General features: G+C 40.6%; 1 protein-coding gene across 1 annotated transcript in view; it reads right to left on the reverse strand.

Moving 5' to 3' along the window:
• The window catches only part of LOC115651514 (cytosolic phospholipase A2 epsilon-like), a 44,369-nt gene that overhangs the window by 23,837 nt on the left and 8,302 nt on the right, over positions 1-12,230 (reverse strand). Inside the window, exons 3-6 of the mRNA XM_030562595.1 lie at positions 3,874-4,010; positions 2,450-2,581; positions 1,340-1,380; positions 402-444 (exon numbers count right to left, since the gene is read on the reverse strand). Of these exons, the coding sequence (XP_030418455.1) occupies positions 402-444; positions 1,340-1,380; positions 2,450-2,581; positions 3,874-4,010 (353 nt within the window). The remainder of the gene's footprint in view (positions 1-401; positions 445-1,339; positions 1,381-2,449; positions 2,582-3,873; positions 4,011-12,230) is intronic.

A 12,230-nucleotide genomic window follows, 5' to 3' on the forward strand; every position in this document is an offset into this window, starting at 1 on the left:
GAAGAGATTTTGTGTTGGAAGGATAACTGTGGGGCAACTCATTCTCTATTCAAAGCGGTATGATGTGCATTGCTGTACAGTACAGCAGGGGTCGGCAACCTTCAGTGGTGTGCCAAGTCTTCATTTATTCACTCTAATTTAAGGTTTTGTGTGCCATTAATATATTTTAATGTTTTTAGAAGGTCTTTTTCTATAAGTCTATAATATATAACTGAACTATTGTTGTATGCCAAGTAAATAAGGTTTTTAAAATGTTTAAAAAGCTTCATTCCCCTAGACCGGTGCCAGGACCCAGGTAGTTTGGGTGACACTGAAAATCAGCTCGCATGCCGCCTTTGGCACGTGTGCCATAGGTTGCCTACCCCTGCAGTAGAGGAAAGATAATAGAAAATAAAAATTACCACTAATACACCATTTGTAGCGATGTTTTCAGGAAGATCTGGACTAAAAATAAAAAGAAACATACTCAGTTCATAACTAGTATTTAAATAATAATTTAAGGACATGAATTGCCATTTTTGTTCTTTATTTGTATTTTGCTTATTTTAATTTTTTTTGTCAGTGTTGGAAGTGTTGGGTCCGACAGTACAGGCTAGCAACAGAAGTAATTCTCAATGTATGTTCCAGTTTTCCTCACATTCTGGGGAAACTCTAAATAAATCTGGCTTTTTAAAGCTCCTACTATTCCAGTACTAGAGTTCTGCTGAGCAGAGACTTCTCATTGTGCCAAAACAGGGTAGTTTTCAAATTTACATCAAGCTGAGTTTGCTGACAGATAGAAACCACTGAATTTATTCCATTGACCAAAAATATCCAAACTTGACCCTGGAGTTCCAGAGCTGAAAGACTAATGTAATAGTCCCACATGTCATAATAAGTGTAAGGAGACCATTTTTCCCCCCATTCACTTTGAACATTAATAACAAAACTAAATTTAAAACCGAGATATACATACCCATCTTATTATTTCACAGAAATGGGTTAGAATCTTTTTTAGTACTTAAATCTGTGTTAAATGCCACATGCAGACCAACTGGTGGGGGAAATCAGCAGACATTCCTGCACTTCGCTCGATTTTCAGTTTAGCTTTAAAATTCACCTGAATGCCTAAGTGTGACCTCATAAAAACAACATTGCCAACTATTCCACTACTCAATGCCATACAGAAACATCCAGCTAGTGTCCAGTGAGGCTGAACATACACCATCAACTACATCCACATAGGTTTGGCCACATGGCTTTAGGTGACAGCGGGTGTACAAATCATGTTCCTTGTTGTTAATTAATCTCTAACACCTCTAACAATTACATTATTTGACAACACTTGGATTTTACTCACCTGCTCTCCATTGTGAGCTCAACCTCTAGCTCCTCTTTTCCCTAAAAATGAAAATGAATTAAGTCACTACATCATTACTCTTCTCCATAAAGATACTGTGTAAACCTGACCCCTTGATATGCATAGAGCTTCTGCAAAGTTACTTTCCCCTCTTCTTGGTGCAAATGCAGTTAGCTTCATTTTCTTCAGTTTCAATCCAATTTAGAATATATCCATTATATTATTCTGCTTCCCAGTAGCTGATTTTCCCATTACTAGAAGAGGTTTTTGAGATAAGTCATATCTGTCACTCTTTTCCCTCTTTGGGGAATGATGAAGAGAGAAATATTTCTGAATGAGCAATAGACAGCTTCACCTGTCCTTAAAAACATTCCTGATCTTAGCAGCAACAGTACCTAACCTGCTTGGTCACAATATACCATATAAGTCACCAGACATTAAACTTTCCTTTCAACTGGCCTTACATTCTACTGACAATTTGTCACTGAAGAAAACATGAAATACGGGCCCAATTTTCCAGTATATGTACCCAAATCTGAATTTGGAGACTTAAAATCATAAAATTAACTTTAATATTTCTCAATGTTGATCTGAGCACCCCAACATAGAATCAGTTTGTATTTAAACACAAAGACATGGATTTAAGTCCTATTTAGACATTCATGTTTGAACATTGGGCTCACAGTACATAACTGAAGCATCAGTTGTTTCTGTGTCAGTGCAAAATAATACCTCATCCACAGATCAGAACCAATAGCTCCAACTGCAAAAGAACCTCTAATACCATTAGGGGACGATACCATAGTCTTTGGCTGGTTCAGCCTTGCTATGAAGATCAGCAATAAGACAGACTTGGACAACAATGTCAAATTCCCACCAACGTCCTTTGAACAGCTCTGTGAAGGTGCTTGCCCACACTTTTATTTTAAATACAGAAACAATGTTGAGGTGTCTTACAATGAAGCAAGCTAAGAAGTTGATATGGGGAGATGGTTAATACCGTAAGTACCGAGCAAAGAAAAAAACAAGTTCTGTATTACGAACATTTATGAGGAAAACTGAGACAAGTGTATCTTCTCATCAAGTTCTGCCTTTGATTTCAATCCTCACCTGTGGATTCACCTGAAAGTTCAGCCGAACTGTTTCTCCAAGTTGGATTTTAGATACATCAAAGAAAATAGTGAGGAGATGGTCATCTGGAGTGTGATCATCTTCATCACAGACTTTCAACTCCAGGATGTTCTAGAAACAAAAGTAAAATAATACGTAAAAGTGTAGGAAGCAGAAGTTCCAGCCCTCACATGTGGGGAAATGAGCTGCAGAATTAAAAGGTGAGTGATTAAATGAGACAGAGAAAACAGGAAAGCGGATGTTTGGCAGTGGCCCAACTGTGAATAAGTATATTTAAAGTCTAAATAAAATATTGCTTTGTTGCCCGCCCAGTTTTACTGTCAAAGACTAGAAGTGTGGTCAAATAATATTCAGCTGCCTATTCATGAATTAAAACATGCAACCTCTACTGAGTTGGCTCAAAGATTTATCTACAGTAATCTCTGCTATCCAAAAAATTCTATTCTTATCCCCTCTGTGAGAAAGAAATGGAAGATGTAATGTTACATACTATACATATTGTGGTAACCATTATATGGTCATTGCCAGGTATATCCATCCCAAGTACTATAGTGGGGCAGGGAAATTACTGTTAAGCTCCCGGTGATTACAGGATCAATCCATATTTATTTATTTCCAGTAATCCACACTGCAGGTCAGCTGGTGATTATTTTTGTACCCAATAAATGTAATAGCATATAATATAAAAGGAACTAGTATAACTACGGCATAATTATATACGCCCTATGTTCCTTCCTACTATGAGATGAAGAGGAGAACAAAACCAAACAAAAACAAAAAGATGTGATGGGGCTGTGCAGAGGGGAAAATAGTTACCCTAAATATTCTCCCCTTCTGCAAACAATGTGAGGCTTGCTAACCAGTTTAGAAGTGTAATTCAATTTGTCATCAGTGAGCAATGGTAGGTAGGTGGAGATACATGTCCTCATGTCTTGTACACAAAGGTAAAAAAACCTCTAGTGGCAGCAAAGCATCTGAGTAGAAATGTGACATCTTGTGCAATACTAGTTGCTGCTCAATTGTGTCCAGTATAACCAGCCCTTCCACATTACTCTGGTTGGTGTTCGTGTACTAAATGAGTTGTAGTGTGCACAGTTCATCAGCCTAGGCCTTGCAGCTCAGCAGCCAGGTTGGACTGAGGGGTTTCCTACTTTGAGGCTGCGACACACAGCTGGGATACAAAGAAGAACTTTCATTGCTGTGAAAAGTCTAATTTTACTATTTCAGAAATTGTAAGAGCGCAAGTGTCATTTGAGGAGTTTTGCCTGTGGTATTTTTATCATCTAGGAAGAAAGGAGTTTGTAAAGTGCAGAGGGCAGAAAGCTTGAACAACCTGACTCAGTCTGGTTGGCAGGACTAGAGATCTACCAGCCCCTGACAGCAAGTTGTTCACAGTGTCTTACCTTGACCTGACTCTGAATCCTGAAGTGGAAGGTTTCATTCCAGACTGGGTTTTTGGAGTTCTTGACAGTTTTGGTCCGGGCCTTTTTGACTGAAGCAGTCGGTAGCCATAGGCTCACATAACAATCAGACTGGGTTACTGTGTAAGAAAGATACAGATTAAATGGAAATGAAGTAATCTAGTATTAATTTATTTACCAAATTTACTCTATATATACACACATGAAGATAAAGAAAATTCAGTACACAAAGGTAGCTGATCTTCCATCATGTCTGTCCGATATGGTGCCCATTGCCCCAACCAATTTTCTCTTTTATCAAAACTATTAGCATTTTTTATTATTGGAAAAATAATGAATAAACTAAAACCTGTTCAAAATGCATAGCTATATTGTACTCTCTACCAAAGAGATAGCGAATCAGTTTTTATGCTTTGCATTATTTGGGGTTGTCAAAGCTGAATCCCCACTCTGTCACTGTGAGTGCTGAAGATGGAGGCCTGCAAGGATTCTAAAAATTAATACTGGTCACTCCAGACTTGTATTAAACTCCCAAGGTTACACCTTCTCTCTGACCTTGGCTTGGTAAACGCTGGCACTCCTCAAATGCAAAAAAAAAAAAAAAAACCTTGGACCCAGGAAGGAGCATTTGGGAATTCCACCCTGTGGGGTACCCGCAAGCCCTTTCATACACACCCTCTGGGGAAGGGCTGAGAAAGAAAACAAAGGAAGTTAGCTGTTGCCACCAACTAATCAAACAGCATATGCACAAACCTCTTAGGACACCAAAAACCCAGTCCTGTTCTTAAAAATGGTAAAATGTATTAAAAACAAAAAGAAAGAAAATACATTTGAAACTTAGCCTATTGCTAGATCTTAAAAAAAAATTACAAAAATTAAGCATCAAGATAGCTTTCTTGAGGTTCATCTTAAAGGTTACAAGCAAAACAAAAGCATCTGGGGTTAGCACAAAGGAGATCCACAAGCCAAAATAAAGAAATAAACCTAATCGCATCTATTTAAAAATGCCCTGTGCAATGATTTTTTTCTTGGTATGGAAGATGAATATTTATACGTGGTTCAAGCCTTACACAGCATTCATGCTTATAGCATTTCTGCTCTGTGTCCCCTTCTCCAGAAAACAGACAAAGGGAAAGTTTCTTTCCAAATTTTAAAAAGTTCTACCTTCCCATTGGCTCTTTTCTTTACCTGGGGGACTTTTAACCCTATACATGTAAATCAAGCAGAGAAAAGCTACCATGAGGGATTTTACAGCTAACTAGCTGGCTGGGTGTCCACCAAAGGGAGCTACTCCTCCCACACTTTATTTATCACAGGCAGTATTGTATTACCTAAGCAATGACTGTTTCATGCCTGTCAAAGGCACCAAAATTGTTTTGGATGCTTAGTGCAGGAACCTGTTGCTTTTTGGGGCTGTGGGGGCGGTATTTGGAGGAATGGCTAGTGTTGTGTGTTGAGGCAGTGTCTCCTTTTCCTCTGCTCTTTCCTCTGCCCCTGTCTGCCTGAATAGTGCAGTGAAGCTCTGAGTTGGTGCAATGTGACCCAGTGGGTGAGCCCTTATGACCCACTTGAGGGTCACAGCCCATAGCCTGGGAAGAACTGAGCTATACATTTGTTGTGAATCAGCTGAGCATTGGTAGGTCAGCAGAGGGAAGTTTGGTGAGTCTACTGATCATAGCTCTACAGCTGCTGATTTCTCCCTGCTTAGGGAGGTGATGGGTGGCCAACAGGGGAGAATCCAGGGCGGTTGGGAGAAGTGCATCACAGAGGCAGGATTTCTGGGGCTGTTGGCAGAAGCAAAGCATTTCGTGGTAGTTGGAGGGTGTTATTGGAACCTACCAAAGTTCTACAGCCCAAAGAGCTGTGACAGCTGAAGCCTGTCTAGGGCTTGCCTGAGTTGGGGTGCACCCAGGATGGTACCAGGGACAGTCATATTTGCATTGCTACCCACTGAGGGAAAAAGGATTAAGTTTACTCTCAGGGCAGAGCTATACTACAGACCTATATTAGCATAACTACATCACTCAACTGCATCATAACATCTTAACACAGCATCTTCACCTCCCATGTAGACAGCACTATGTTGGCAGGAGAACTTCTCACCCTAACATAGCTACCATCTCTGGCGGAAGTGGATTAGCTATGCCGGCAGGCGAGCTCTATCCCATCTGCATAGGAGCATCTTTACTTCAGCGCTACACTGACACAATGTTTTTAGTGTAGACCAGCCCCAAGTGTCTCCGTGTTTGGGTGAAATGAACAGAGTCATTAAGGAACTGCTTGAAACTGATCCAGATCAACAGGGTGTCCAGAGAGACCATGCAAACACCAAATGACGCATGAATTGACACTCTCAGCAGGGAAGCTGAACAGAGACCCCACAGCTCGAGAACAAAGGACTGAGAGGTGTGAGATGGCACAATAAGTGTGGGCTCTGGAAGAACCATGCAGCTCTCTCCTGGAACTAATGAAATCAGAGAGAGACAGAGCCTGAAAATGGAACTCTCTACAGCTTGGCTGATGAACTGTGGCTTGCCCATAATGGACTATGCTTTAAGATTTATTTCTCTATAAGGCTACCATAAGGACTTTCAATGCTGTGGTCCAGTTGACTAATAAATCCTACTCTGTTTTGAAAACACTGCTTGGATGTTGCTGCAAATACCTATGGTTCATTAGTCCCTGAAGACTGTCCAAGTCACCACTAGGAACCTATCTCAGTTGGACTTGCTGAGTATGACACAGGAGTGCTGAAGTCCACTCAGTCTAGGAGGCAGGGTGTGCCCTACCCTAAAGGAAGTTTGAGACCCCTTGGGGATCTTCTACACTGAAGAGGTTGCTCCAAGAGACTGTTTAGAAGCTTGGGCATAGCACTGATCCTATGGAGCTGTGACAACAGCATAGACAGCTTATCAGCTTTTGTTTCCAAGAGTACTAGATGACTGGTTTAGCAAAATAAGGAATCTAATTCTAGATTGATAGAGCTTTCCACAGGTTGGCAAGGAAATGTGTTAGTGCTTGGTATGGTAATTGTGACTGATTCCTGCTCCTTTGCTTGCTGAGTATCCTCTTTTCCTACTAATACATCTGGCTTCACAACTTTCTGCAATAAGAACTCGTCAAACTGATTATTTGCTTCTGTAGGGTCTGTCAGAAGGAAGAAGGCCCTTGTTCAGGACAGCTTTGAATCTTTACCTCTGCCTGCTCTTGATTTTTTACAAAATTTTTAAAAATACTATAGAATAGACCTGCTCAATATATTTTGCCCAAGTTTTGAAAATTTTTGGGAAAAAAATTACCATGCCATAAGCTGGTCAAAAAACCAGCAACCAAAAAAAACCCCACCAAAGTCATTGCAATGTTTAACATTCTTGAACAGTTTGACTGTTTAACATTTGCCTTGAGAACCTGCTGTCCTCAGGATGAGTCTAAGTCAGCAAAAGTACACTTTTATAAACAGTTTTATTACGGTTTGCGGAATGTCATTGTTTGCAATTTTATCTTGTCATGTGAGTTCCATATAAGCCCAAAAGTGCAGCTGATGAAATTTGTAAAACTCTTTGCTACTTGAGTAAAAATGTGCCCAAGTGTCAAAGCAGCAGAGTAAGATGAGGGTGCTCTTTTGCATGGCATTGTGTTGGTTTCAGTCTGGTTGTTTTAATTAGAGATGAGCTGACACCACAACCTTCACATCTGAATTTGCCCAAAACTCGGGGGTATTTGGTGTGAGGTTTTGCTTCAGTTGGTTATAGAATTATAGGCTAGCTATGATATTTGGCTTCAGAACTGAGCTCCTTTATAGCTGAGGGATGTTCAGATCTAGGATTACAGTATGGGATGATTTCTAACACTACGCTGCTATATCCGGATCATTCCAGAGCACTTTAGCTCCTTCAAGAATGATGAGGTCTCGCTCTACCTGGTAAAAGAATTAAAATTATTTTTTGATTGGGTTTATTTGCACAGCACTTTGCAAATATGACTTTGGCCCTTTCCACCAGGTCTTTTCCTAAAAAAAGGCCACTTTAAAGCAGCTGTATGCATGACACAGTCTAAGGGAAGTTATATATGGATAAGAATAATCCTGTGGCAAAATTATACCCAAGTGTGAATGTACATTGTTTCAGGCAATAGGACACAAAGGATAAATGTGAATCATAGGGTAACACCATCCATTGTGCCCCACCCCTAAAACTTTATGAAGTGTACCCTAAAAAAAGAAGGTCTATTACTAAAGGATGACTAACCAGAGAAGACTGCTGCAAGTGGCATGGAGGAAACAGGTCCTAAGTACAAATCAGTATATAATGTTTATGAAGCTATCTGGAGAAACTTTTCCATTTGAAATACACGCCCACTCAAACATTCAAGCTACAGTACAATGGACACACCCAAATCTGGATATGCTGTGTCTTGTCTTATTTAGTTTTGCTTGTGCCTTTAAACTGTACATTCTATGGGTATCCCTGACCTTTGGGAATCACAGAGTCAATGGTTTTATTCTTCCTTTCCTCAGTATTAGGAACTTGAAAGTGACAAAGCTCTCTCAGGTCTGTGTGGTTGTTTGATTTTTGTCTGCTGCCCTTTCCCTCATACAGATAGACAGGAAAGTATAAACCCATTGCTACGATTTAGCATTTCTGTGTAAGACTCCTGCATTATAAACTCTGCTCTGATTCCCTCTGTGTCTCTTAGTTGAGTCACATACCTCTCTGCCTCAGTTCCCCATCTGTAAAATGGAAAGAATAATGTTTATCTCTCTTCCCTGTAGGGGATGGAGGAGGTTGTGATGATGAATATGTCAGTGCTTGTAAAATCTCACATATAACCACCACCTCCCCCAATGGTCCTAGTAGCTTCCATACCTGAGCTTATTTGGGGAACCATCCCAAGAAAAAACCTTTTTAAATATTAGACACAGCACAGAGGTTCCAGCACAAGTAGCTAAGCGCCTTACGCCCTGCAGCAGGAGACCTAGAAAGGACAGGGGGAAGCTGTCTTTGCCCCCTTTTTAATATAAAAGGAGACATTTCATTTCTGAGTGACCCAACGGATCATTTCATTGACCCTCCCCAAAATTCTCAGACCAACCTTACGTACAATGGTGTGATCACACTTGGAGTTTGTGGAGAGCAATATATTGTTTCACAGGCCCACTAAAAATATTTAGGGGCAGAGTCCTGTTATCTGTGTTGTCTTTAGAGGCTACTGTACAGTACTGTGCACTTCTACAGCTTTGTATTCATGATAAATAATAGTAATTACACACAATTAAGATGAGGGTCAGGAGATCTAGGTTCTATTATTAGCTCTACCACAGTCCCTCTGGGTGACTTTAGAAAAGCCACTAAACCACTTTGTATTTCTTTTCCCATCTGTAAAATATATCTCATAATACTTTCCTATTACCCAGGGGTGTCGTAAGGCTTAATTCATTCATGTTTGTGAGGTACTTTGAGATCCTCAGGTGGAAGGCACTATAGAAATGCCAAGAATTGTTGTTATTACATTTTCTGCATAGCTTTCTTTTGTATTCTACCATGCTAGATGCATGTACTCACCAAAATGAAAAAAATCACTCAGTACTCACTATTTCACTCTGCTCTAATCATAGTATATGCAGTCCCTAAAAGCGTGTATGATGTGTCAGGCCTAGTATCAGTGTTGAGCAATATACTGGAAAAGGTAGAGTAGCATGCATTTATAGGATCCAGGCCACTTTATTAGGCTATCAAACAAGTTACTAATTATCTTTTGGTATAGAAGCAGCGTTGGGTCTTAATTGCACGGTGCCATCAGAGATCATTACAGCAACATGATCCAAGTTTGAAAATACCATGGCCACACTGACTCATACTGCTTAAGACAATAATATCAATACCAGAGCAAGGAACCAAGTCTGATGTCCCCATAATAGATATCACACAGAAACATACCTCAAACAAATCATGATAAATAATAGTACTTGGCACTTTTATATCTTTCATCTGAGGATCTCAAAGCACTTGAGATGGTAGGACAACAAACTCCCTTTTTTACAGATCGGGAACCCAAGGCTCAGTCATGAATAGAAAACAGGCTTCCAAGCTTCCGTATACCTCTGCGGGTAGATATCTGTGAAATGTCGTAACACCTCAAGCATGGTATGCACCACAGAAACAATGTATACCACTTTGGAATCATCTGTTTTTATAACACTACAACAGTGTATATGACCAGCATGTAAACTGGAGTAAAAAAAAAAATCAAACATCGGAGGCCATATTACTTCAAAGATTTCCAGTCACTCTGTAATTTTAAACTGGAGGTGATTCACCTGCTAATCTAGGCATGTGATGGTTAGAATCATGGCAACACATTATTATTATTTCAGAGTGGTAGCCGTGTTAGTCTGTATCAGCAAAAACAATGAGGAGTCCTCTAAGGTGCCACAGGGACTCCTCATTGTTTTTATTATTAGTGATGACCTTAGGCAATAATGTACTGCACACTGTATGAACCAGTACATAATGGTGGACAGCAGGACATTCCCACAGTATGGCATCGATCAAATGTGTATATATATTTCCATTTAATCTTCCATAATGCTAATTTGCATGGATGCTATAAATAAGCAAATAGTGAATGTACCTATACACTCCAAAGTCAACCCATCAGACACAAAGGGAATGGTGCCATTGTATGACCACTTGCTTTAAAAGCAGATCAATTTTGTTGTGTCCAAATAACCACACTTTTGCCCTCTTCCTGCTCCTAATCCCATGTGACCAATGAGCTGATAAAGAAATATTAATGTCAATGATTTGCTGTATAAGTGATGTGCTTACTACTTGTGGTTGCACAAACCCAGAGTGTCCAAAGTTCACTTCCCAAGGATGATTCAAACAGCATGACAGATAGCTGCATCTTTATACTACACAAAGTTGTGTGCTGTGCATAAGAGCTAAATGTTAATCCTATAGCTAATATGGTGGGGAACCATTTGAGGAGCAATAATGTGTGCCAGTACATGCCATTAGTATTTAATCATAGAAATATTGGGCTGGAAGGGACTTTAAGAATTCCTCTAGTCCAGCCCTCAATGCTGAGTCAGAACCAAGTAAATCAAAACCATCCCTGACAGGTGTTTGCACAGACACTGACTCCGTGGGTGCTCCGGGGCTGGAGCACACACGGGGAAAAATTGGTGAGTGCTCTGCACCCACTGGCAGCTCCCCATCCCCCATGTCCCAGCTCACCCCCACTCCACCTCCTCCCCTGAGTGCCCAGCGTCCCCACTTCTCCTCCCAGCGCTTGCTGCTGCAAAACAGCTGTTTCACAGCGGCAAGCGCTGGAAGGGAGTGGGGAGGAGGTGGAACAGAGCACACTCCAGGAAGAGGCAGGGACAAGGCAGGGATTTGGGAAGGGGAGGAGTTGAGGTGGGGACTTTGGGGAAGGGGTTGGAATGGGGGCAGGGCAGGGGTAGAGTCAGGTCAGGGCCGGAGGCAAGGACTGACCAGCGCCGGGAAAAGCTGGCACCTATGAGTTTAGCCCATTCTTCAAAATCTCCCATGATGGCATTCCACAACCTCCCTTGGAAGTCCATTCCAGAAACCCTTAGAAAGTTTTTCCTAATATGTAATCTAACTCTTCCTTGCTGCAGATTAAGCACATTATTTTTTGTCCTACCTTCAGAGGACATGGAGAACAACTGATCACTGTCATCTTTATAACAGCCCTTAAATATTTGAAGACTTATCAGGTCCTCTTTTTTCAGGACTAAACATAGCCAGTTTTTTTAACCTTTCCTCATAGGTCAGGTTTTCTAAACTTTTTATCATTTTTGCTATTCTTCTCTGGACTTTCTCCAAGTTGTCCACATCTTTCTTAAGGTATGGTGCCCAGAACTGGACACAGTACTCCAGTCAAGGTATCATCACTATCAATTAGAGTACTTTCCATGTCTTACATAAGACGCTTCATTTAATACACTCCAGGATAATATTAGCTGCTTTTTTTTTGGTAACTGCACCATATTGTTGTCTCATATTCAGTTTATGATGCACTATAAATCCCGGATTCTTTCCGGCAGTATGATGGTCTAGTCAGTTGTTCCCCATTCTGTAGCTGTGCCCCTCATTTTTCCTTCCTAACTTTCTGTTCTCCAAAGTGTAGCAATCCCACCCAGTTTGGTGTCATCTACAGATTTTATAAGCACACTCTCCATTCCATTATACAAGTCATTAATAAAACTAAACTATTGAATAGCGCTAGTCCCAGGGCAGACCCCTACAAGCCCCCAATAGATAGGCCCTGCCAATCTGACAGCAAACCATGGATAACTATTCTTTGAGTATGGT

This window comes from Gopherus evgoodei, chromosome 4, assembly GCF_007399415.2.
Source record: "Gopherus evgoodei ecotype Sinaloan lineage chromosome 4, rGopEvg1_v1.p, whole genome shotgun sequence".
In the NCBI taxonomy this organism is placed as follows: Eukaryota; Metazoa; Chordata; order Testudines; family Testudinidae; genus Gopherus; species Gopherus evgoodei.